This window comes from Lithobates pipiens, unplaced genomic scaffold, assembly GCF_037356315.1.
Source record: "Lithobates pipiens isolate NorthernLeopardFrog02 unplaced genomic scaffold, aLitPip1_a1.2 Scaffold_16, whole genome shotgun sequence".
NCBI lineage: Eukaryota > Metazoa > Chordata > Amphibia > Anura > Ranidae > Lithobates > Lithobates pipiens.
Genome location: NW_027507748.1, coordinates 41,035,749 through 41,062,205, shown reverse-complemented (window position 1 = coordinate 41,062,205; position 26,457 = coordinate 41,035,749). Strand labels below are relative to the sequence as shown.

General features: G+C 42.3%; 1 protein-coding gene across 1 annotated transcript in view; it reads left to right on the top strand.

The window, feature by feature from the left end:
- Positions 1–26,457, top strand: part of LOC143984095 (uncharacterized) — a 151,706-nt gene that overhangs the window by 82,006 nt on the left and 43,243 nt on the right. The window contains exon 4 of the mRNA XM_077484412.1: positions 14,577–14,915. Within this exon, the coding sequence (XP_077340538.1) occupies positions 14,577–14,915 (339 nt within the window). The remainder of the gene's footprint in view (positions 1–14,576; positions 14,916–26,457) is intronic.

Here is a 26,457-nt window from a genome sequence, read left to right as displayed (position 1 = left end):
GCATAATGTCTCTAAACATTTTGCTATTCACCACAATAGAGACCCCAAGCATCTAAAATTTTGGGGCATCGTCCCTTATGCTAAACATTGGAGAGGGGGGCATAAGGTCAGGACCCTAAGCCAGATAGAGTCAAAATGGATCTTCACCCTTGACACTTTTGCCCCCAGGGGACTGAACATAGAGTTCGATTTGAATTGTTTCATTAGCGATCTGTAGCCCCCTACTGATATGTCTTTCTCTTTATTTAAGCCAAATTAGGCTAAGCTCTCCTTATGTATAAAAAAAAATTTTCCCCCACGGCACACCCACTCTAGTTGTTAAGAGAATGTCTTCATTGCTAATTTGGAATATATATATTTATGGTTTTAACTTCGCTTTATAATCCCACCCATTTTTATATTTATATATATATATCCTATATATATATATATTATGCTTTTTAAATTTATTGCTATGTTTTGGTGCTCTTTGTAATATGTACGCCATTTCCGTGTTCCCCGCACGCACAACAATTTTAATATTTTTTATGTTTAATATTTTAATATCCTAATCACTCAAATATGCCTCTGAATTTTATTCCCTATTCAAAACTGGATTTTGTAGATTTTATATACATACCTGTGTATCCTCGGTTTGGGCTATGCAAATGTATGTGTCGAATAAAATATACGCGGCCGATAATTATTTAATTTTTTCCTCATCCATCCCTATGGTTGGTCTAGCTATTATACTGATCTAAAAAGTGATTAGTTGTATTTTTATGTTCATTACTAATTCCTTTTTTTCTATTTAAATTTTTTTTGTGTTTTTAGTATACATCGGCTCATTCGTTGCTAGTGCACTTCCACCAAAAAAAATGGCTGCCTATATACCCAAAATACTTCGGGAAAATGGCCGCCGATGGAGCTCTGTGATTTCGGCTGATTTTTTTGCTTAATTTTTTTTCCCACCAGAATAATGGCCGCCCACATAGCTAGTGAAGGACCTCGAGAAGATGGCCGCCGATAGATATCTATCACCTCTGCCTCTTCTTGTTTGCTCAACGTATGTGCCTTCTCAACTTATGTGTCTTCTCCTGTCTGCCCATATGTGTGCAGACTCGTAGTGGGTGTAATTATCATTTTGTTATTGGTTTCAATGACATGATTTGTTTTCGTTCGTTTTTTCCCTCCCCCTTCCCCCTAATGGCTGCTGTTCGACTGACGTGTTTAGGATGGGAGGTGCACTCAGTCAGGGACACATCCGGCCGTCCTAGACTGATCCGCCCCCGCCGGCGTTATTGGTCACACACATCGTTAGCATGCTAATAGAGGGCAGAGTTGATCCGCCCAGTACACTCATAAGCCACTTCCTATACCGTTGTAAGTATCCCAGTTGAAGTCTACACGACGTAACGCGTAGGAACGGAACCCGGAAGTGACGTCCATATCCGGTCTGCTGCTGTATCACTGTGCATTGTTTTAAGCTTCGTTTGTGAGTAGTATCTATTTTCTTTTAAATAAATATCACACGTTTTAAATACTACACTATGGCAGTCCTCTCTGATCTATCCCTTTGAGTGCACCATATATCACATATGAGGAAGCTGGAAGAGTCTCTAAGAACCTGCTACATAGCCATCCTTGTGATCGTCCCTGGTTACCTGGTTGCCCTGTACTAATTCCACTGTTTACCTCACAGCGTTGAGGTAATTGCATTTTATTAGCATCACTTGCACGGACCACCACAGAAGGATTGTTGGCTCAGCACGCTGCACTTTAATTTAGTGTGTTCATCTAGTCACATCATCCGATTATGTATGGGACACTTTAATGTGCTTCACTGTAACCACGGAGATTTGATTTTGTTTTTATATCATCATCTGTCACTTTTTGTTATAAACACGTTTTTTTCACTTAATTAATCACTTTTACACTATACCCGTGTTTATGCATTTTTTTGGTTTGCAGCATAATATATGCACTTAGCCACTTTTGAGCTATCTCTATATATTTTATAAACATTATGCACTTGACCACTTTTAGTTGCATTAATACACGTCTGCACTTTTAAATATTGTATTTAATGCATTAATGCACGTTTGCACTTTTAAATATTGTATAAATATTTTTTCTCATTGTATATCTGCACCTTATTAAGTTTTTTTATTTTAAAGGTTTAGTTCATTTATTCATTATTGTTTTATATGTACGGTTGGAAATTAGCGCATCAGACCTTTACCTTGTTTTAAATTCACACTAGTGAGAGCCAACTCATATAGTGACTGCTGCTTTTTTCTGCGTTTTTTACTCTTTTTTTACTTGCTTCTATTTTCCATAGAGCGCAGAAGCCTTTAGATATATACACTACACGTTTAACCTAAACCCTCTTTTCTTCTGCTGCAAATATGGAGGTCTTTTCCTTTTTGGAAACAAGATCAATTTAGAAGAAGTGTTTAATGTCACTAATATAGAAACTAAAAATAAAAAAACTCAGATATAATATGGAAAAAAGGGTGAGCCTATGGTGGGACATTACCACCTTTGAACAATACCTAAAGGATGGTTTAGTCCCTAGACGGTTGAGGTGGGATGTACCACCTAATGATGGCTTGATGGATCAAGAGTCATTAGACGAATGGTTCAAATTTTTTAATGAAAAAGGGTTAGAGCTATTACAATTCCTGATAAGAAGAAAACAGAGAAAAATAAGGATAGTTGAACAGAATATTGCGCAGATTAAAAGTGACTTAGAGACACATAAAGACTCTACGGAATTTCTCACATTGACTACACAGTTAAACAAAGACCTAATAAAGAAAGACAAGGATGTTCAAATGAGAAAGAGTAAAAAATACACCAGAGATATGGGGGATTTTAAAAATGACCAGGTATTCAGGTGGCAGAGTCAGCTGGGCCAGATAGATCCTATTTCAGCTTACTCAACACCTGAGAGGCCTGTAAGATTGGAGACTTTGATACCTCCAGCCAATCCTGCTGTAGTATCATATAAGCTTCCTTCTACTAGTGGACAAATGAGGAATAAAATAAATGAGTCCCCAATGACAAATAAAATTATTGAGGGACAGAATCATTCAAAACAATCAACACCCCAATATCCAGAGAGAAGGCCTCCACAAAATTCACACACACCTAAAAAGGGGTGGAAAAAACCACACTGGAAAAAAACAAATAACAAGAAAGGGAATCAGGGTGATCAATGGCAGCATCCTCCCTATGGACAACCTCGAGGCCCCTACTATCCCCCACACATAAGGAATCCTGCCCCTTACTATGACTACAATCGGAAAGAAAGAGAAGATTGGGGGCCACCACAACCCCCCCACCGTCCCTATGACCAATATCTGGTCCCTACGTACAACCATTACGCACCGTTGAGAGATTATCGAGACGAGGAAAGGGAAGATCATTATTATCAGACCTACTATCCCGACACACACGAGAATAGGGCTTTTTTAGGAAGAGGCCCGGACCACTACCCTCCGAGGATGAGAGATACTCAGGGAGAAAGAGAGCTAAGCCCAAAAAGAAGAGAGGCAGAAGAGCGGGAGTGAGAGCACAAGCGAAAAAGAGAGTGAAAGGAGAAGGAGTGTTTAATTTAAGCGGTGTCTCATTAACAACAGAAGAAATGGCGGTTTTGGATAGAGGCCTTAAGTTTGCCCCGAAAAAGAATCTGAATAAATTTCAGACCTATGTAAATATTCAGAAGTATATAAGGGGCTTAAATATGAAAAAATACTTCATGAATAATCAGAGAAAAAGCCATGCCCCTTTGTCAAATGACATCAAACATAGCACTTTAAAGAATAAATCTGTTTTTAATCCTCAAATTAGCAATAACAAATTTGTAAATGTTTTTAAACAAATCGTCGTAGAAGATTTAAAAAGTCTATATATCAATAAGCAAATAGAACCTAATTATATGAAATGCGGAATGAAACGCCTCAGGGAGCGGAAAGACATAGTGATCCGTCCTGCTGACAAAGGGGGGGGGGATTGTAGTACTATCCAAAACTCAATATAATGATAATACGGGGAAATTACTGAGCAATACTAACACCTATAAACCATTACCAAAAAATCCGTTTTTTAGAGGAAGAAAAGAACTTGAACTTGTAGTTCATTTAGGTCTGAAAAAAACAATCTTGAGCAAGAAAGAGGCTCAATACCTTATGCCAGAATCAGTAAGGACCCCTATTATCTACTATCTACCAAATATTCATAAGGACAGATCTAACCCCCCACATAGGCCTATAGTGAATGGTATAGATTCACTGACTTCCAGGATAGGAGCCTATATAGATAATTTTTTACAGCCGACAGTACAGAAGACGAGAGCTTACCTCCGCGATACTAAACATGTTCTGCAGATCCTAGAGGAGTTTGCACACGATGGACCGTTTATACTTGCAACGGCGGATGTAACCTCTCTCTACACTATAATTCCTCACCATGAGGCGTGCGAGGCCGTTAAGTGGGGTTTGAGAAACCACTCTGAACTCATTTGCTCTCAAAGAATGTTCTTAGTTAAGTGTTTTGATTTTTGTTTAAAAAACAACTACTTTTGGTTTAATCGGACATTTTACCATCAGACAACGGGGGTCGCTATGGGGGCTAAATTTGCCCCTAGCGTTGCCGGTTTGTTCATGGCTAGATGGGAAGAAAACGCAGTTTTCTCAGATACACCCAAAGAACTTGTGATGTATAGACGATATATTGACGACATCCTAATCCTTTGGAAAGGTAGTAGTTCGAGCCTTAATTTGTTCCAACAGAGATTAAACGAGAACAACATGAACATAACACTGACTTGGAACTCGGATGAAAAAGAAATAGTCTTCCTGGATCTAGTAATCACACAAGAGGATGGGAGAATAGAAACTAAAACGCATTTTAAGAGCGTGGACAAAAACAGCTATCTCCCAATCATAAGTTGTCACCACCAGAATTGGCTCTTTAATATTCCTAAAGGGCAATTTCTGCGATTACGGAGAAATTGTAGTAAAAAGGAAGTGTTTCTTGAACAAGCCGGCTCTATGGGACGGAGATTTCATGAAAGAGGTTATGACAAAAGTGTAATTCAGGAGAAGATACTAGAAGTAGAAAAGATGGATCGCCAGGTGCTTCTCAAGGATATGAAAACAAAATGCAAAGATAAAAAAGTTGTAGAAGGAGCTATAGTCTTGGACTACAACAATCAATACAAAAGTATAGAGAAAATATTTAAAAAACACTGGCATATTCTCCTGAATGATAAAGACCTACATGTAATCCTACCTTCTAAACCAAAGTTCATTTATAGACGAGCCCCTAGCCTTAGAGATATAGTAGTTAAAAATATACCCGATCCCCCCGTAAATAACCACCTTTTTTACGGGGAAAGGGTTTTTTCCCTGTAAAAGGTGCTATGCGTGCACGAGAGCAAATAAACCCAATAAGGTCTTCGAATACTTATCCACCAGTACTGGTAATACGCACAAAATAAGAGATTTTATCTGCTGTAATACAGTGGGCGCCGTGTATGTTTTAGAATGTAGCTGCGGCCTACAATATGTAGGCCGCACTAAAAGGCCTTTAAGGATTAGATTGAAAGAACATATACAGAATATCCAAAAGGGGTACGATAAGCATAATGTCTCTAAACATTTTGCTATTCACCACAATAGAGACCCCAAGCATCTAAAATTTTGGGGCATCGTCCCTTATGCTAAACATTGGAGAGGGGGGCATAAGGTCAGGACCCTAAGCCAGATAGAGTCAAAATGGATCTTCACCCTTGACACTTTTGCCCCCAGGGGACTGAACATAGAGTTCGATTTGAATTGTTTCATTAGCGATCTGTAGCCCCCTACTGATATGTCTTTCTCTTTATTTAAGCCAAATTAGGCTAAGCTCTCCTTATGTATAAAAAAAAATTTTCCCCCACGGCACACCCACTCTAGTTGTTAAGAGAATGTCTTCATTGCTAATTTGGAATATATATATTTATGGTTTTAACTTCGCTTTATAATCCCACCCATTTTTATATTTATATATATATATCCTATATATATATATATTATGCTTTTTAAATTTATTGCTATGTTTTGGTGCTCTTTGTAATATGTACGCCATTTCCGTGTTCCCCGCACGCACAACAATTTTAATATTTTTTATGTTTAATATTTTAATATCCTAATCACTCAAATATGCCTCTGAATTTTATTCCCTATTCAAAACTGGATTTTGTAGATTTTATATACATACCTGTGTATCCTCGGTTTGGGCTATGCAAATGTATGTGTCGAATAAAATATACGCGGCCGATAATTATTTAATTTTTTCCTCATCCATCCCTATGGTTGGTCTAGCTATTATACTGATCTAAAAAGTGATTAGTTGTATTTTTATGTTCATTACTAATTCCTTTTTTTCTATTTAAATTTTTTTTGTGTTTTTAGTATACATCGGCTCATTCGTTGCTAGTGCACTTCCACCAAAAAAAATGGCTGCCTATATACCCAAAATACTTCGGGAAAATGGCCGCCGATGGAGCTCTGTGATTTCGGCTGATTTTTTTGCTTAATTTTTTTTCCCACCAGAATAATGGCCGCCCACATAGCTAGTGAAGGACCTCGAGAAGATGGCCGCCGATAGATATCTATCACCTCTGCCTCTTCATGTTTGCTCAACGTATGTGCCTTCTCAACTTATGTGTCTTCTCCTGTCTGCCCATATGTGTGCAGACTCGTAGTGGGTGTAATTATCATTTTGTTATTGGTTTCAATGACATGATTTGTTTTCGTTCGTTTTTTCCCTCCCCCTTCCCCCTAATGGCTGCTGTTCGACTGACGTGTTTAGGATGGGAGGTGCACTCAGTCAGGGACACATCCGGCCGTCCTAGACTGATCCGCCCCCGCCAGCGTTATTGGTCACACACATCGTTAGCATGCTAATAGAGGGCGGAGTTGATCCGCCCAGTACACTCATAAGCCACTTCCTATACCGTTGTAAGTATCCCAGTTGAAGTCTACACGACGTAACGCGTAGGAACAGAACCCGGAAGTGACGTCCATATCCGGTCTGCTGCTGTATCACTGTGCATTGTTTTAAGCTTTGTTTGTGAGTAGTATCTATTTTCTTTTAAATAAATATCACACGTTTTAAATACTACACTATGGCAGTCCTCTCTGATCTATCCCTTTGAGTGCACCATATATCACATATGAGGAAGCTGGAAGAGTCTCTAAGAACCTGCTACATAGCCATCCTTGTGATCGTCCCTGGTTACCTGGTTGCCCTGTACTAATTCCGCTGTTTACCTCACAGCGTTGAGGTAATTGCATTTTATTAGCATCACTTGCACGGACTACCACAGAAGAATTGTTGGCTCACCACGCTGCACTTTAATTTAGTGTGTTCATCTAGTCACATCATCCGATTATGTATAGGACACTTTAATGTGCTTCACTGTAACCACGGAGATTTGATTTTGTTTTTATATCATCATCTGTCACTTTTTGTTATAAACAAGTTTTTTTCACTTAATTAATCACTTTTACACTATACCCGTGTTTATGCATTTTTTGGTTTGCAGCATAATATATGCACTTAGCCACTTTTGAGCTATCTCTATATATTTTATAAACATTATGCACTTGACCACTTTTAGTTGCATTAATACACGTCTGCACTTTTAAATATTGTATTTAATGCATTAACCGCTTCCTGCCCGCCCTATAGCCGAATGCCGGCCTTAGGGCGGGCGGCTTCCCGTGCCTGGCCGTCCCTGGACGGCCTGGTGTTTACTTCCGCAATGCGCGCCGCCGCGGGCGCGCATCGCGGAAGTTCTGTGTTTGCCGTGTCCCCCGGGGACAGGCAAACACAGATCGCTGTAAACGGCCAATCACAGCGGCCGTTTACAGCGTGATCGGCGTGTCCAATGGGAGATGATCTCATATGTAAACATATGAGATCATCTCTCAGCGCCGCTCTCCCTCCTCACACAGACAGCGTGTGAGAGGGGAGAGAAGAACGGCTGCAGCAGCCGTCAGTGTAAAAAAAAAAAAAAAAAAAGTAAAAAAAAAGTTTAATAAAAAGTGCCATCCTCCCCCAGAGCCATCCTCCCCCAGTGCCACCCCCCCCAGTGCCATGCCCCCCCCCCCAGTGCCATCCTGCCCCAGTGCCATCCTGCCCCAGTGCCATCCTGCCCCAGTGCCATCCGCCCCAGTGCCATCCGCCCCAGTGCCATCCTGCCCCAGTGCCATCCGCCCCAGTGCCATCCGCCCCAGTGCCATCCACCCCAGTGCAATCCACCCCACCCCAGTGCCACCTGCCCGCAGTGCTATCTGTCCCCAGTGCCACCTGTTGTCAGTGCCATTTGTCCCCAGTGCCATCTGTCATCAGTGCCACGTATAAGTGGCATCTGTCATCAGTGCCACGTGTTATTAGTGCCACATAGTGCCATCTGTCATCAGTGCCACGTATTAGTGCCATCTGTCATCAGTGCCACGTATCAGTGCCATTTGTCATCAGTGCCACCTGTCAGTGTCACGTGCCATCTGTTGTCAGTGTCACGTGTCATCAATGCCACTTATCAGTGCCATCTGTCATCAGTGTCACGTGTCATTGGTGCCACGTATTAGTGCCATCTGTCACCGGTGGCACGTATTAGTGCCACGTATTAGTGCCACATGTCATCAGTGCCACGTATTAGTGCCACGTGTCATCAGTGCCACATATTAGTGCCACGTGTCATCAGTGCCACGTATTAGTGCCACGTGTCATCAGTGCCACGTATTAGTGCCACGTGTCATCAGTGCCACATATTAGTGTCATCTGTCATCAGTGCCACGTGTCATCAGTGCCACGTATAAGTGTCATCATTGCCACGTATCAGTGCCATCTGTCATCAGTGTCACGTGTCATTGTCCTGGTATTTCAAAAGTGTAATAAGTAGTCAACAAGTTAGATGTGTAATTTATGCTCCTAGAACACGTGATGGCGCTCCCTGCATGTTGGGCCTCTCTATGTGGCCAGGCTGCGAAAAAGTCCCACACATGTGGTATTGTAATACTCAGGAGGAGTAGCAGAATTTTTTGGGGGGTGTCATTTGTGGTATACACATGCCACGTGAGAGAAATAACCTATTACAATGACAATTTTGTGGAGAAAAATAAAGAAAATGAAAAATCTTCATTTTGCAAAGAATTGTGGGAAAAAAATGACAACATCAAAAAGCTCACCATGCCTCTTACTAAATACCTTGGAATGTCTACTTTCCAAAAAGGGGTCATTTGGGGGGTATTTGTACTTTCCTGACTTGTTTGGGTCACAAGAAGCGAGATAGGCCACCAGTACATCAGATGTGATCAATTTTGTGCGATTCGCACCACAGCTTGTAGACTCTCTAACTTTCACAAAGACCAAATAATATCCACTAATTTGGGTTATTTTTACCAAAGATATGTAGCAGTATAAATTGTGGCCAAAATTTATGAAGAAAAATTAATAATTTGCATAATTCTGTCACAGAAACAAAGAAATATGCGTTTTTTTTCAAAATTTTCAGTCTTTTTTCATTTATAGCGCAAAAAATAAAAACCCCAGAGGTGATCAAATACCACCAAAAGAAAGCTCTATTTGTGGGAAAAAAAGGACACAAAATTCATTTGGGTACAGTGTTGCATGACTGAGTAATTGTCATTCAAAGTGTGAGAGCACCGAAAGCTGAAAATTGGTCTGGGCAGGAAGGGTGTTTAAGTGCCCAGTAAGCAAGTGGTTAATGCACGTTTGCACTTTTAAATATTGTATAAATATTTTTTCTCATTGTATATCTGCACCTTATTAAGTTTTTTTATTTTAAAGGTTTAGTTCATTTATTCATTATTGTTTTATATGTACGGTTGGAAATTAGCGCATCACACCTTTACCTTGTGTCTATTATATAGTTTTGGTAAATCTAAATGTACAATCAGATTGCATAATGTATGACCACCTTTAGGGCTCATGCACACAGGACATTTTTACAGCTACTGTCAGGGGCATCTAACTTTTTTCTTTCACTTGCTCTAAACACCCCTTCATGTTAACCTATGTGTCCATGCACACATAAACTTTCAGAAGTGTTTGGAGACATAAGTGTTAAGCGGTAGTAGAAAAAAACAACAGCCTGTGCGTCCAGCAGCAGAGGCTTATGAGCTGTAAAAACGCAAAATGCTAAACGCTGTAACAAGCTGCTGGCTGGGTTTAGCCGCTTTTGGTGTTTTTAGACATTTTTGAACTATAGGGAGTGTTTTTACGCTAATGTCTAAAAATGCACATAAACGCTAGTCAAAAACGCGACTAAAAGCACGTTTTTACAGATGCTTTTTCCTGGCAGCAGCGCTGGCATTTTTTAAACATTCTGTGTGCATGAGGCCTTATACACCTAAAATGATTTAGTCACACCTTTGTTAATGGCACCACAACATCAATTCACATCTGTGCATTTCTGAACGCATGGCAAACTGCACAGAAAATGTATGCTTTGCTGTGCGTTTCAGAAATGCGCTGAAAACGCATCAAAAATCAGGGTAAAAAAGGCACCACGCTCCGCTCCCAAAAAAAGTTCTGGAGCTTCTTTGGGGCGATTGTTGCACATAGGGCAGCCAATCTAATTGAATGGGCTGCCCTATGCGTGGTGAGCAAAAATGCTCTAAAATACCCCACAAAAAAACGTGTGGGAATGAGAGTTCCTGCGATGCAGAGACACCCCCTGCCACTCCCTCTTAAAGGAGGATTATACAAATAAAAGATTATGTAAACCTACAAGTGCTTTTTTTTACCACTACTATTCCTTTATATTGGCTTTTGAAATTTACAAATGCTTTAGAAATTTAGAAATCAGATGAAAGGTTTAACGCTGGGAAACACTTTTTGAAAGATAAAAAGTGCATTTTATATACAACTATATAGATCAGACCAAAATGAGGGACAAATGAGGAGGAAAGAGGGACAGTCCCTCGAAATCTGGGACAGTTAGGAGATATGAATGTGTCCCCGGCCCTCCTGATGGTTCTGTGTAAGTTTTGCTAAACAAAGCTTTGAAGGGAAGGCAGGGAAAGTATCACATGTTCCTTATACCCAGAAGTACTGAGTATTGCTCAGACTAGGGGTCTTGGCAGGAAAATAAGTTGAAGGGAAGCACTGGCTCCTTCTGGCCCTGCCATTATGGTGAACCCATTTTTTGTCAAGTATGGGAAAACAACAGTTTCTCAAAATATTGAGAACTACCACCTATCCTACCCCTGTGGTGACCCTAATGCCGCGTATACACGTAGCAGACTATATATACCAGACTAAGTCCGCCGGACTTTCCGAACGAACTACCTGCCCACACACTGTACTTTTGCAGCGGACTAATACGGCGTACTAAGTCCGCCGGACTATCCGCCGTACTTTTGAAATGAACGGACTCGCCCACACACGTGGAGGAAAGTTCACTCCTTTTGAGCGCGTCTCCAGGTAGCCGGGACCAGCGAAGGAGGCGTCGCTGGCCCCGTCACCTGGTATGAACTTGGGGGGTGCCTTGGGGAAGGGAGGGCTGTGCCCCCCCACCCCAAAGCACCTTGTCCCCATGTTGATGAGGACAAGGGCCTCTTCCCGACAACCCTGGTCGTTGGTTGTCGGGGTCTGCGGGCGGGGGATTTATCGGAATCCGTGAGCCTCCTTTAATAAGGGGGATCCCGGTCCCCCACCCTATGTGAATGAGTATGGGGTACAATCTACCCCTACCCATTCACCTGTGAAAAACATGTAAAAAAAACAAAAACACAACACACAATGGTTAAGTTAGTTTATTGCACAGCTTCGGGGTCTTCTCGCCGGACTCCTCCGCTATCTTCTTCTAGCTCTTTTACAAGCGGTGGCCCGGTCTTCTGTCGCCGCTGCCAGCATCCACTGGGACCGTGACATCATAATAGGCGGGGACATCATCCGGTGATGTCCTTATATAAGTCTCTGCATGCCGCGCCCCTGCCATTGTGACCAGAGACAGTGACAATGCAACATCTCCAGAAGAGAAGAACAGAAGACGGCGACAGAAGACCGGGCCACCACTTGTAAAAGAGCTAGAAGAAGGCGCGGTGGCCCGGCAAGAAGAACCGAAGAGGGGGACAAGACCCCCGAAGAGGGGGACAAGACCCCCGAAGTTGGAAGAAGAGGGCGGCGGCAAAGAAGAAAGCCGGGCTCCTCCGCTAGTGAAAGAGCTAGCAAAAGAGCAGAAGATAGCGGAGGAGTCCGGCGAGAAGACCCCCGGAGTTCTGCAATAAACTATTTTAACCCTTGTGTGTTGTGTTTTTTCTTTTACATTTTTTTCACAGGTGAATGGGTAGGGGTACATTGTACCCCATACTCATTCACATAGGGTGGGGGGCTGGGATTCGGGGGCCCCCTTATTAAAGGGGGCTCACAGATTCCGATAAGCCCCCCGCCCGCAGACCCCAACAACCAACGGCCAGGGTTGTCGGGAAGAGGCCCCTGTCCTCATCAACATGGGGACAAGGTGCTTTGGGGTGGGGGGGCCGCATGGCCCCCCCTTCCACAAGGCACCCCCCATGTTGAGGGCACGTGGCGTGGTACGGCTCAGGAGGGGGGGTGCGCTCGCCCGTCCCCACCCCCTTTCCTGGCCGGCCGGGTAGCGTGCTTGGATTAGGGTCTGATATGGACCTAGGGGGGACCCCCACGCCGATTTTCCGGCGTAGGGATTCCCCTTTAAGTCCATACCAGGTTACGGAGCCAGCAACGCCTCCTTCACTGGCCCCGGCTACCTGGAGCCACGCTCAAAATGAGCAGACTTTTCTCCGGTCTGTTCATTTCAAAAGTACGGCGGACTGGCACACACACAGCCGTACTGTCCGCCGAAATGCGAGTCCGGCAGACAGATTGGAGTGCATAACTACTTTCTTAGTCCGCCGGAGTTTTGGGTAAGACTTTTCCACCAGATTGTTTGATCGTGTGTATGAGGCATAAAACTAACCTAAAACCTTACACTCAGGAGTATTGCTGGGAAAAAGACCAGAGGCTTTATTCCGGAGGTAAAGCAGAGGGTGGGAATGAAGTGGGGTGGTCGGGGGTGAGCTTGGGGAGGGTGATAGGCTCACTTGCTTAACACTGACCTATCTGACACATATACTGACATACATGACTGACCTGACTGACATACATGACTGACCTACCTGACATACATGACTGACCTGACTGACATACATGACTGACCTGACTGACATACATGACAGACCTAGCTGATATACATGGCTGACCTGACTGACATACATGACTGTTCTACCTGACATATATGACTGACCTAACTGACATACATGACTGACATACCTGACTGACCTGACTGAAATACATTCGTCAGGCATGCTCCAAAACGTTGCACTTTCCTTTGTGATGTGATCCTTTCCATTAAAACCTTTTGGACGAAAATTGTCGATTCATGGTGTGCTGGCAAACATGTACACATATTTGATGTTTCCAGGACCCAACTGGTAATCGCTGCAGCACCCACCACTTTATGAGCCATTGATACCAGGAACGTGTGCGATAGGAATATTGATCAGACTGACATACATGATTGACCTGACTGAAATACATGACTGACCTGACTGAAATACATGACTGACATACATGAATGACCTAACTGACACACATGACTGACCTGACTGACATACATGACTGACCTAACTGACATACATGACTGACCTAACTGATATACATGACCGACCTAACTGACATACATGACTGACTTACCTGACATACACGACTGACCTGACTGACATACACGACTGACCTATCTGACATACATGACTGACCTATCTGACATACACAGATTGATGCTGCTTAGCCTTACCTGTAATGTGCGAGTACACTCATCCCGGCATTCATCACTCAGACAGCCCTGCAAGCACCAGGCAGCCAGAGCCAGGATAGAAGAGCCGCCCACCCATGTACACAGAGCAAGCGGCTCAGCGAGGATCTCCCAGTGCCCAACACGGCCTCAGTGTCATTCCCTCCTCCTCCTGGACCCGGCAGCACCTATGAAGTCCATCATAGGAGCCAGGTCCCAGAGGTGGAACTTTTTGTACGTCACTTGGCCACGCTGGCGGGAGATCATTCCCTGTTGCTGCGGCTCGGGGCTAATAATGCATTTAGGGATTTTGAGACCCGGGACTTTTTAGGGGCACACTCAGGGCTCTAGCCCCCCCCCCTCCCGATTCCTCTGCTTACACTAGACCCTAAGACCAGCTAAGCTCTAACCCCCATTCTGCTGCCTGTGGTTCTGAGTTCCAACTCCTCTGACCTTATCCCCATAATACAACAGGGATGAGAACGCACACTGTAAAGGCCAAACTAAGTGATGGTGGATCTGGGAACTGGTTGCAGAGATCGTATCACCCTCGACCCAGACTAATAGAATAGATATTTGGGGTTTATTAAACTCCAGATTTTCAGTTTTGCATGGACTTTAATACCCCCCCCCCCCCACATGGTATATTATTATCATATTTTGATATTTATTTTCTATGTCACAGTAACCATTTTCTTCTTTTCAGCATCAAGACCCCAAGTATTATGTACACACACAAGCCGTGCTGTACTGGGAGGAGATGTTATTCTGTCATGTGAGATCCAAGCTGATCTGGATGTTGTACAAGTCACCTGGCAAAAGAAGAAGGGGAAGAACATTCAGAACATGGTGACCTACAGTGAGAAGTTCGGCAGCAACATCGCTGCACCATTTCAGGGACATGTCTCCATTCTAACTGACAGTTTAAGAACCTCTTCTATAAAACTTTCTAAGCTGGAGAAGGAAGATGAAGCTTGTTATCTTTGCCTCTTTAATGCATATCCAGATGGTGCCTTTGAAGGAGAAGTTTCCCTGAACAATATCAGTAAGTCAGACTAAAATAAACTGTCAAGGAAAAATGTATACAGAAATAAGCAGCAAAAATATGCCCACTTGGATAGATGAGTGCTTGTCTGTGATGTAAAAGCATAAGTGACACATATGGAGGGTAGAGGGACAAGTAGGGAGGGAAAAAACGTTGATGGTGGAGAGGATAGAGAAACTTATATCGAAGACCAGCTAAGCCAAGGAAGAGGACAGAACAAAAAGGAGTGTAGGGAACCTTAGGATGACACAAAAATGCACATTGATAGTGTCAGCTAGACTGCATCATAGATGGGAACATGGACAGGTTCAAGAGTGCAGTTTTCAGTAACAAATCATAGACTAGAAGGTGTGAGAGAGAAGGTAGCAAGAAGAGCAGGTCAAAAGACAGCAGGGGGGAAATGTTATGCTGACCTAGAGAGGGCAAGACCTAGTGTCTACAGTTCTCCAGCACATCAATAGGAATCTCTAACTTTACCTATTTATGTCACAGTAACAGAATTAATAGCTGCTCCCCAACTTCTGTTCTCTTTAACCACTTTCAGACCGGACCATTTTGCAGTCCAATGACCAGACCACTTTTTGCGATTCGGCACTGCATCACTTTAACTGACAATTGCGTGGTCATGCGACCTGGCTCCCAAACAAAATGAACGCCTTTTTTTTCCCACAAATAGAGCTTTCTTTTGGTGGTATTTGATCACCCCTGCAGATTTTTTGCACTATAAACAAAAAAAAAGAGTGACAATTTTGAAAAAAAAAAGCATTATTTTTTGCTATAATAAATATCCCCCAAATATATATTAAAAAAAAACATTTTGTTTCCTCGATTTAGGCTGATACGTATTCTTCTACATATTTTTGGTAAAAAAAAAAAAAAATGCAATAAGCGATTATTGATTGGTTTGCGCAAAATTTATAGCGTTTACAAAAATTTATACAGCAATCAGTGCTATACAAATGCACGGATTCCTGTGTAAATGACACTGGCAGTGAAGGGGTTAACCAAGGGTGGCAGTGTAGGAGTTAAGTGTGTCCTAGGGGCATGTTACTAACTGTGTGGGGCTGGGTTGTGTGTTAGTGAACCCTGATCTCTGCTCCAATTACAGGAAGCAGAGATCAGTGTCACTTGTTGCTAGGCAGAACGGGGAGATGCTGTTTACAACGGCATCTCCGCGTTCTCCTTCCCCGTGAGACGATCACGGGTATCCCCGCGGCGATCGAGTCCACGGGACCCGCGACCAGACTCACGGGGATCCTGACCGGCACGCATGCCTTGGCAGGGTGACAAATTCAACTGGACGTACCTGTATGCCAGTTTGCCTGCCCATGCCATTCTGCCAATGTACATCATCGTGTGCCGGTCGGGAACTGGATAATGAAGGGTCAGGAGACATTTCACTAGAGCTTGGGGGGCTAGATTTTGTACAATTAGAAGCCTGATATGAGGCAAAGTAAAGATTAGTAATGGCGGATGGGAATGAGCCAATGGTTGGGTCCAAACCTGTGGTTGGACCGAATTTCTGCCCATTCAACCCCTATTTGGCATAAACCGATAATCATACAGAGAAGCAATATTTTTGACACCCTCTTTATTGGCCCAGAAAATTAAAAATTTTAATTTAACAGATTTTGCTTCTATTGATTGTAATGGGGTTGGGTTTTGGCACCCAACTTTTGTGAAGTGTGCTGAACTCAAATCGAACTCTGTGTTACCTTATCCTGACCCCTGAACTCTGTGTTTATGCATCACATACTAGCACATTATGACAGATTTACTTCTCAAGCAGAGGATGAGCTGTCACTGCTCTTGGTGCTTCCATCCTCTTCTGGTCTTCCTTCCCGGGTTTGCTCTCTTAGATGGCCAGGCCCTAATGACATCACTCCAGCATATGTGCATTGAAGTCACTTTACCATGACATACAGCGGGTGCCGTAACTTAGACATGTGCAGTTTGTTTCGTAACGAATTGAAATTCAGCCAAATTTTGCATCTTACGAATATATAACAAATGATGAATTTCAACTAATACGAAAGAAATTATAGTGAAAATAACAAATGGATTTGGTATGATTCGGTAATTCATTAAAGGTCTAATGAAACAAAAGGACAACTCAGAATAAATTTTACAGTACAATCAGCTGATTAATTTTGTGCTGGAGGTTGGATTACTGCAAAGTGCATTCCTGAGAACTGAGTGAGAAGGGTGTTATATTGTATTTGAGCAGAGGAGAAGAGATATTGTCATTGGGTGTTAATGGATTCAATAAACAAACAAATCGGTATCATGAAAATATACATACATAAATGTTAAATTATCCAAAAATGAATCGATCCGTTATAACGAATATCGATACTCTACAGAAATAACAATGTAACGTACCATAATGAATTTAACAGAACAAAATTATGTATTTTATGAATAAAAACTAAAAGTAAATGAAATTTTCCGTTGTGCACAAGTCTACCGTAAATGTGGTCTATGCTGTGCATGGCTAAGATTACTTTTGACAGGCTTGGAGAGGCATTTATGACAGGGTGGCAGTGTTGTACAGAGAAGGGATAATAAGAGAATAGTGGGAGCGGGGTAATGTAAAAAAGGTGTAGGAGTAGTGTGTACAGGTACTGGGGCGGCTTCAAAGTTGCTCGACTCTGAAGCTGCCCTGCACAGCGCAACTTCAGCACGGCTTGTAAACGACTTCTTTAACCACATAAGCCCCGGACCATTTTGCTGGCCAAAGACCAGAGCACTTTTTGCGATTTGGCACTGCGTTGCTTTGACTGACAACTGCGCGGTCGTGCGACGTGGCTGCCAAACAAAATTGAGGCCCTTTTTTTCCCCCACAAATAGAGCTTTCTTTTGGTGGTATTTTATCACCTCTGTGGTTTTTAGTTTTTGCGCTATAAACAAAAAAAGAGCGACATTAAAAAAAAAAAAAGCATTATTTTTTACATTTTGCTATAATAAATATCCCCCAAAAATATATAAATGATTTTTTCCTCAGTTTAGGCCAATATGTATTCTTCTACATATTCTTGGTAAAAACAACCTAAAAATCTCAATAAGCGATTATTGATTGGTTTGCGCAAAAGTTCTAGCGTTTACAAAATAGGGGATAGTTTATGGCTTTTTTATTGATTTTTTTTTTTTTTTTACTAGTGTAGCACTGACTCCCGAAGGAGCAGCCAATTTCATTTGGGCCTGCACTCTAGTAACACCCATCTAACTTGGCTCTCTATTGTGGTGCAATACAATACAGTACAATATAATACAATGCAAGGTACCTGTATTATAACCTCAGGATCTACTGGTTCCACCTGCTGGGAGAAAACAGTACGCCACACAACTGGATGCTTAAACAACAGTGTATTTTACTGCGAAGCTATTCAAAAAGGTAATTGCGCTGTCATCCCAACATAGGACGACAGTACAATGGAATTCAACATAAACAATTTCAAACAATATACATATAGATAAATACCCGGGAGCTCCCCTTACTTTTTAAGCTATGTGTGAGATCTCACTTAAAGTACTTGGTCTTTGGTCTCCTTGTGATTTGTAATCCACAGGTTAAAGTAAGTTGAGTTGAGGTAAAGGTGCTCCTGGTATAACTTCAGTACGTATGCTACAAGGCTTGGGATGTCAGAGTAGGTATGCCTCAAGCCTGCTCAGTGTCAGTTGCTCTGCTCCTCCTCTGTGGAACTATTAATCCCAGTGAGACCTGTGTATGAGTCTTTATTTTTTTTTATTTCTTTACAGGAATACATAGCATAGATCATTAATAGTAATTACATAAGACAACTTATTAAGTCCACTTTCAAAACAAAACGTATTCTTTTAGAAAACGAAACATGATGTATTCCTGCCATTTTTTATAAACAAATAACAATATTACAATATCAATTCTCCAACAAAAAAGGGGGGGGGAAGAATGAGTATGTTGCACCTGCCAACAGAGGTATAGGTCCCACATCGCTTACTAACTAGTCTATTCCTCTAATTGCTTTCCAATCAACCTTTTCCCTTCATCTGATTGTAAAAATGACTCCCAAGGAGCCCAAATTTGCGATACACATTCCCTTTTCTCCAAAGACATAGGGATCAGTTTTTCCATGACCCCGATTCTTCTTACTTTATTTAGCCATTTAGAGATTTGGGGTGCCCCTGTCTCCTTCCAACATGTGGTGATGCAGCTTTTAACTGCATTCACCAAGTGGCATAACTTTGAGTTCTTATATCTCTCTAGTGGGATTTGTGAGCATTGTAGTAAGAAAAAAGCCGGGTCTTCCAGGATCTGGTATTCAGTAAGTTGAGGAATTCTCTGAACTTCTTACCAAAACTGTCTAATTGCTGAACAAAACCAGAAAGTATGGGCTATAGTACCTCCCTCCTTACAACACCTCCAACACCTATTGAACATTTCTGAAGAAAATTTATTCATTCGTGACGGGGTGTAATATCAGCACATTAATACTTTATAATTGAATTCCTTGGTACATCTAGATGACTTAAAAGTTAAATGTATTACTTTCTGCAATTGGGCGGGTGTAAAGGTTTGTTCAAGGTCCCTCTCCCACTTATCTAAGCTCAATATGCTAATATCCTCCGAAGGTGATGTTAAAAGGGCATATATCTTAGAAATACTGTGAGGAGAATGAGCCTCTCTCCCACACTACTTCTCAAACTTAGTAGGTGGTCGACCGCACCCTTCGGTCAGTCCCAACATTTAAAAAAAAAAACGTTTGACCTGTAACGCCTGTCAGAAGGGTATTTCATATTGTTCGCCATTTATTAAACCTCAAAAAATGTGAGGCCTGAAAACATCCACTCTTTTAATTTTCCAAATACCCCTGGCTCCAAGCCAGGTGGAAAGTTTGGGTTCCCCAGAATAGGAAACAAAGGGGAGTCTGGTGATGAAAATCTAGGGATCCGAGTAAACTTAGCGCTCATATGGAGGGTAGGTCCTAATAAAGGATGTGCTTTTAATGTAGAAGGTATAGCTGCATAGCACCACATGGCTCTACCTAAGGTACTTGTTGTTCCAAGGCGATCCAAATTTTGCTGTCTCTGTGGCGGCACCAGCCGATAATTCTACCAAGCTGGGTAGCCTGATAGTATTTATATAGATCTGGCACCGCTATTCCACCCACCTCTTTAGGTAATGTTAACAAATTCCTGTTAATCCTTGGATGTTTACTTGCCCAAATACATTTTGTGAACACTGTTCGAGTTTTACTAAAGAAGGCAAGTGGGATCGAGATAGGTAACTCCTGGAACAAATAAAGGAATTTTGGCACTGTATTCATTTTCAGGATATTACATCTCCCAAACCAAGAATGTGAGGATTTACTCCATTCATCTAACAATATGCTAACTTCCCTTAGTAAAGGTGGAAAATTTAAGGCATAGGCGTCTGTTAAGTTAGGTGGAATCTGTATCTCTGAATAATTCAAAGCTGTAGATGTCCATTTAAGCTTAAAATTATTCTCCAAATTCTTTTGGGTGGAATGCTCCAGGGATACCCCAATTGCCTCCTGCTTGCTATAATTTATTTTAAAATTTGACAAAGCTCCGTAGCGCTCCACCTCCCTTAATAGGTTAGGTAACGATATAACACGTCTCATTGGATAGTGGAACATTTTCTGAATTTATCCCATTAGCCTTCACCAAGGCTTGTGGCGTTGAATATATTCCTGCTATCCAGTCCAACATTCAGTCCCCCAGGCCCATCTGTTTTAGGACTCCTAGCATAAAGGGCCAACTGACCCTATCAAAGGCCTTTTCTGAGTCTGTATTCACAAAGATACTCGGCAACTTCCTTTGGTTTGCATATTGAATTAAGTTCAAGACTTTAGTAGTACAATCTGTAGCTTCCCGTGTAGGGATAAACCCCACTTGGTCCAAATGAGTGAACATTTGCAGACGAGATGCAAGTATCATTGTGAATATTTTGTAATCCGTATTCAATAATGATATTGGACGGTAGCTATTACAAACCGACTGATTCTCTCCTTCCTTTGGGATTAATACAATATGTGCTCTTAATGCTTCTACGGGGGGGGGGGGGATACTTGTCCTGATACGTTAAATGTTTTGACCATATATGGGTCTAGTAATGGGTAGAAACTTTTAAAATATTGCAGAGAGAATCCATCTGGACCAGGGGCTTTCCCATGCGTCATCATCTTCATTGCTGTAGATACCTCTTTTATTGTTATTGGTAACTCAAGTTTTCTTCACGCCAGAGAAGAAGACTGGGAAGGCATCGGGAGATTATACAATGAGGTATAATATTTTCTAAATTCCTCTACAATATCTTTCAGTATTGAAGATTTTAGACCTTTTGTTTTGATATAAAGGTATATATGAACGTAGTTGGTGAAGAGATCAGAGAGTTGTCTTCTTAGATGTGCTAATTCTATTCCCATTTCCTTCCCCATTGTCTTACGTATGTTGTATCTGTATTTCCCTTATCCTTTCTAATAAACTAGCTGTCTACCCTTCTCTGGCCCTCTTCATTTGAGATCCATGTTTTATTAGAATTAAAGGGAATTAAAGAAGGGTCAACCTTCTGATCAAAACAACAGTCACTTCCTGTATAAGACTTTTGTGCTGTCTTCAAAACAAAAAACATTCAAGTTCAGTACCAGTATTTGGCCGCTAGATGGCACCAAATACTAAACCAAAGAAATGTCCATAGGCTTATGTTTATAGCCTGCAAACACACATTAATAAGCGAGGATGTCAGCGCTACACTAGTAATGGCGGCGATCAGCGATTTTTATCGTGACTGCGACATTATGACCGACACATCGGACATTTTTAACAAATTTTAGGACCATTACAATAGCACTGATTACTGTGTAAATGACACTGGCAGTGAAGGGGTTAACCAGCGGGTGGCAGTGTAGGGTTTAAGTGTTCCCTGGGGAGTGTTTCTAACTATGGGGGGCGTGGCTGTGTATGACACATCGCTGATTTCTGCTCCAATGACACGGAGCAGTGATCAGTGACTCTGACTATGCAGAATCTGGGAAATGCTTGTTTACATTGGCATCTCCCCGTTCTTCCTTCCCGGGAGACGATTGCAGGTATCCTCACAGCGATAGAGTCCGCGGGACCCACAATCCGATTCACGGAGGTTCTGACCAGCGCGCGCACGCGATGGCACAGCAGCAAATTTAAAGGGACGTGCCTGTACGCCCATTTGCCTGTCTGTGCCATTCTGCCGACGTACATCTGTGTGCGCTGGTCGGGAAGTGGTTAATAGAATTTAAAGCAAGCCGCTCCGAAGTCGCCCCCAAGTACTACATCAACCTTTTTCAAAGTAAGAGAGACTTGAGTCACTCCGATTAGAACGGTTCAATTGCACTGAATGGAGTGCGGCTTGTCAAACGGTTAAGTCGCCTGAAAGGTTGCCCGAGCCTAAAGTATAAACAGCGCTGGAAATTGAAAAATGGCCTTGAGAGGAAGGGAGTTTAACTTGCCAATCTTAAAGTGGTTATTAAAAGTCCTCTATGATACAGAGAGACACACCATATGGTGCAACTGCCACAGAGGCTATGCTGGGAGACTGCATGGAAACAATTGCACAGAGGGGCTACCAGAATGGCTACACAATTGAAAGTGACCACCATAAAGTATGTCTAATGCAAAGTACCATAAATAAAATACAGTAAAAGCTTGGATTGCGAGTAACTTGGTCTGCGAGTGTTTTACAAGATCAGCAAATTTTTTGCCATTAAATTTTAACTTGATATACGAGCGAGGTCTTGATATACATGTAGTGTCACGTCACAACTGAGTATAAGGCTCGGTTCACAGCAACTTGGGATCCAAAATGTGAGACTCCAAGTTGTGTGACATGAGAAATCAAATGTTAGTCAATGAGATCTGTCTTAATTAGCACTACTGAAGTTGCTCCAACTTTAGTAAAGGTTCCTATACTTCTTCAAGGAGACTTTTATCTGACTTGTGCCCGTAGACTTTAATGGAAGTTGCCTCCAAGTCTTATCTTAGTTGATAAGATTTGGATCCGACATTACAGGAAGATTATACAGGCATTCCCTAAACAGGGCTTGACAAATTTGCTTAGAATCTAGGAGCCAGCTGAAAAAGTTAGGAGCCAGTTTTTTTATTTCTCCACCCAGCGCCCAGAACTGCATGTCTGGGGCATCGGGCAATAAGAATTGCTCATGACTGATGCCAAGCGAAAAAAGAACAATATTTAAAAAAAGTAAATCAACTTGTGTTTTGTTTGTTATACGATTTTGCAAATAGGTTTTTTTTCTCCTTCACTGCTGTGCTCTGATAGGCTGCACTAATGGACACTGATGAGGTGGCACTGATGAGCACTGATGGGCTTCACTGAGGTGGCATTGAAGTTGGAACTGATGGGCACTGACAGGTGCCACTGATGGGAACTAACGGGTGTTACTAATAGGCAGCACTGAGGTGGCACTGACAGGTAGCACTAATGGGCACTGACAGGTGGCACTAATGGACACTATGTAGCACTGGTAGGCAGCACTGATATGTGGCACTGATGGGCAGCACTGAGGTGGCACTGGCAGATGGCATTGGCAGGTGGCACTGACAGGTGACACTGGCAAGTGACACAGGTTGGCACTGATTGACAGGTGGCACTGGCAGGTGGCAGTGGATTGCACTGGCAGATGGCACTGGTTGGCATTGGCAGATGGCACTGGATGGCAATGGCAGGTTTCACAGCCAATAGTGTAACTGTGTGAAACTGAATGCTCTTTGCAGTGCGTGAAACTATAGAGAGAGGAGCTGACAAATTCAGCATGATGTCGGAGGTGGGTGGGACCTGGGCTGGGTGGGACCCAGCAGCTATACAGCCAATGATTGGACTGTTTAAGAAAGGGGCGGGCCACATACACGTAGTGGCCCAACTTCAATTTTGAACAGCTCCTCTCTGTTTCCATACAGTTTCACACACCGTCGCGCTACTCTGCCAACAGAGTGTGGAGAAGGAACCTGCTGCGCCGCTCTCTCCCTGCTCCATCCCCACTACCGCCACCAATCACATTACCAGACAGTACTCTGTGTCTGGAGGGCCTACAAGGCATGCAAGGCACCTCCACTTTCCCATCCAAGACCCCACAGCCCGCCCTGTAGAAGAGGCACCTGTCAGTGACAAAAGCCCAGGCGCCAGGGCACAATTTCTAGTCGCAACAGCGAACTGGCAACTGGGATTTGTCAAGCCCTGCCCTAAAGTTGCCTCAAAGTTACCTGGCAAAGTCGTGCCGACTTTCAGGTCGTGGCATTGTGAATCTCCTCTCTTCTCTTTTATACTTTGTAGCTCCTCAAGTGCAGGTCAATTTGTTTTAATTTTCACAGTACACTTTATACTGTATTTTGTATTGCTGTAATCATTTTTATATGAAGAAAAACAAATGTATATTGTGCAGGGTGACGGTCAGCATGGGGCTGGTCAATCACATCCCAATGTAATAATGCTAGAAACAGAATGGCCTAGTGCTAGCAGCACAGCCGATACCCCTAGGGATGTTTGAATGAGATAGACCAGTCCGTAAATGGAGTGTAACAGAGTAATTTATTAATAGTACATCTTTAAAGAAGAAGTAAAGCCTGATGAGTTTACTTCCTCTTTCATTCCCTGCAAAGGTAAAGCATAATGGACTATTATGCATCGCATAGTAGCCCATTATGTGTCACTTACCTGACACAGGAGCCAGCGAAGTCACCGCTGTCCCCTGTAGTCCGGCGCATCCATCTTCTCGGTGGGTCTCACTGCTCCGCCGCTGTCATTCAGCGAAGCCGCGATGACGTCACTCCCGCGCATGCGCACGGGAGCAGCCACTCGTGGCATATCGCCGTTGACTGCGGCGTGCTCAGTGCGCCTGCGTGCCGCTGTCTACGGTGCATGCGCTGTAGACAGCGGTGCCTGTCTTTCGGCAAATATCACCTAAACCGTGTAGGTTTAGGAGATATTTCTTGGACCTACAGGTAAGCCTTAATCTAGGCTTACCTGTAGGTCAAAGTTCAAGGGTTTACAACCACTTTAATACATATGTATTCAAAAAAGTTTTTTTCAACATGTGCAAATAAAAGGTTACTTGGCAAAGCTTGATTAACAGTTGGCTTGCGACATATGTAGAATTGAGAGAGATGCCGACATGTTTCGGACCATCCGTCCTTTTTCCTAGGCATATCTCGTACATACATAGTCTAGGATATAAGTATAGTCACATTAGTACATTTGTATCAAACACAATAAGTGCATAGCTCAACCACAGCCATAATAATAACATTGAAAGATATACAAAATAATACATACTGTACCAGCCTGAACCTGTTGCCAGTGGTAGTCAATGGGGGGGTAACAGTATTAAAGTGGCCATGTAAAATTCACTATATGCAATCTGAGCATTTATAATGCATACTGTGTAAAGTTGGAGTGACCAACAGTAGATGTAGGATCTATAATGGTGACCATACACACTGACCATAATAAAAGAGCAATTTTGTTTCTGATCAATCTTTTCCCAATGAAATAATATATTCAATTGATATGCCACACATAGAAAATTGGATTTTGATCAATAGTGGGACAAAAACGATTGCATGTAATCGAATTGCTGCACATCGATCAGATAATAAAATCAAAGCGTGTATGGCCACCATAAAGCAGATGACCCAGCATGCTGGAAAATCTCTGCATACACTCATAACATCGTTTTTAAATGGAAAAATAAATAGAGCCTTTCATTGTATATGTAATGATTTATTTGGTCAGTGTTTTGGGGTGACGTGCTGAAAACAAAACACCAGTTGAAATCTTGTTCTTCGTGCATAGGAAAGGGCTTTTCTGTGCTGAGAAGTATTAGTTGTGAAGATCATCAGTATTCTTCCTGAAACAACGAATCGATTAATCGACAACTAATCTATTATGAAATTAATCGATTATGAAAATAGTAATCGATTAATTGGCCAGTAACATAATGGGGTTAAAAAACTAAAATTAGCCCTTTATAGTACAAAAAGAGCAAATAATCTCTACTGTAAATATTACTTTCACTGTTCTACAGTACAAAAATTAACCCCTTACAGTAATGATTATCTGCTTTTTTCTACTATAAAGGGCTAATTTTAGTTTTTTTAATCCCATTATGTTACTAAACGTCTTAGCCCCCGTACACACGGTCGGAGATTCCGGCAACCAAATCCGTTGGATTTTGTCTGAAACTGTTGCATACACACGGTCGGACAAAGTTGTCGGAAAATCTGATTGTACATAACGTGATGACGTTATTTCGTTACGACGGGACTACGTTCAGGCTAGTAGCCAATAGCTTTGGTCTAGAAATTTGATCTGAGCATGCGTGGCACTTTGTCCGTCGGAGTAGGCTAACACATGATTGGAGCATTTTGTCGGAAAATTTTACCGGCAAGTTGGAAAAGTTGGTCCGTCGGATATTCCGACGGAAACAGTCCGATGGAGACCACACGCAGTCGGAATATCCAACAAAATGGCCCGATCAGAATCTCTGACCGG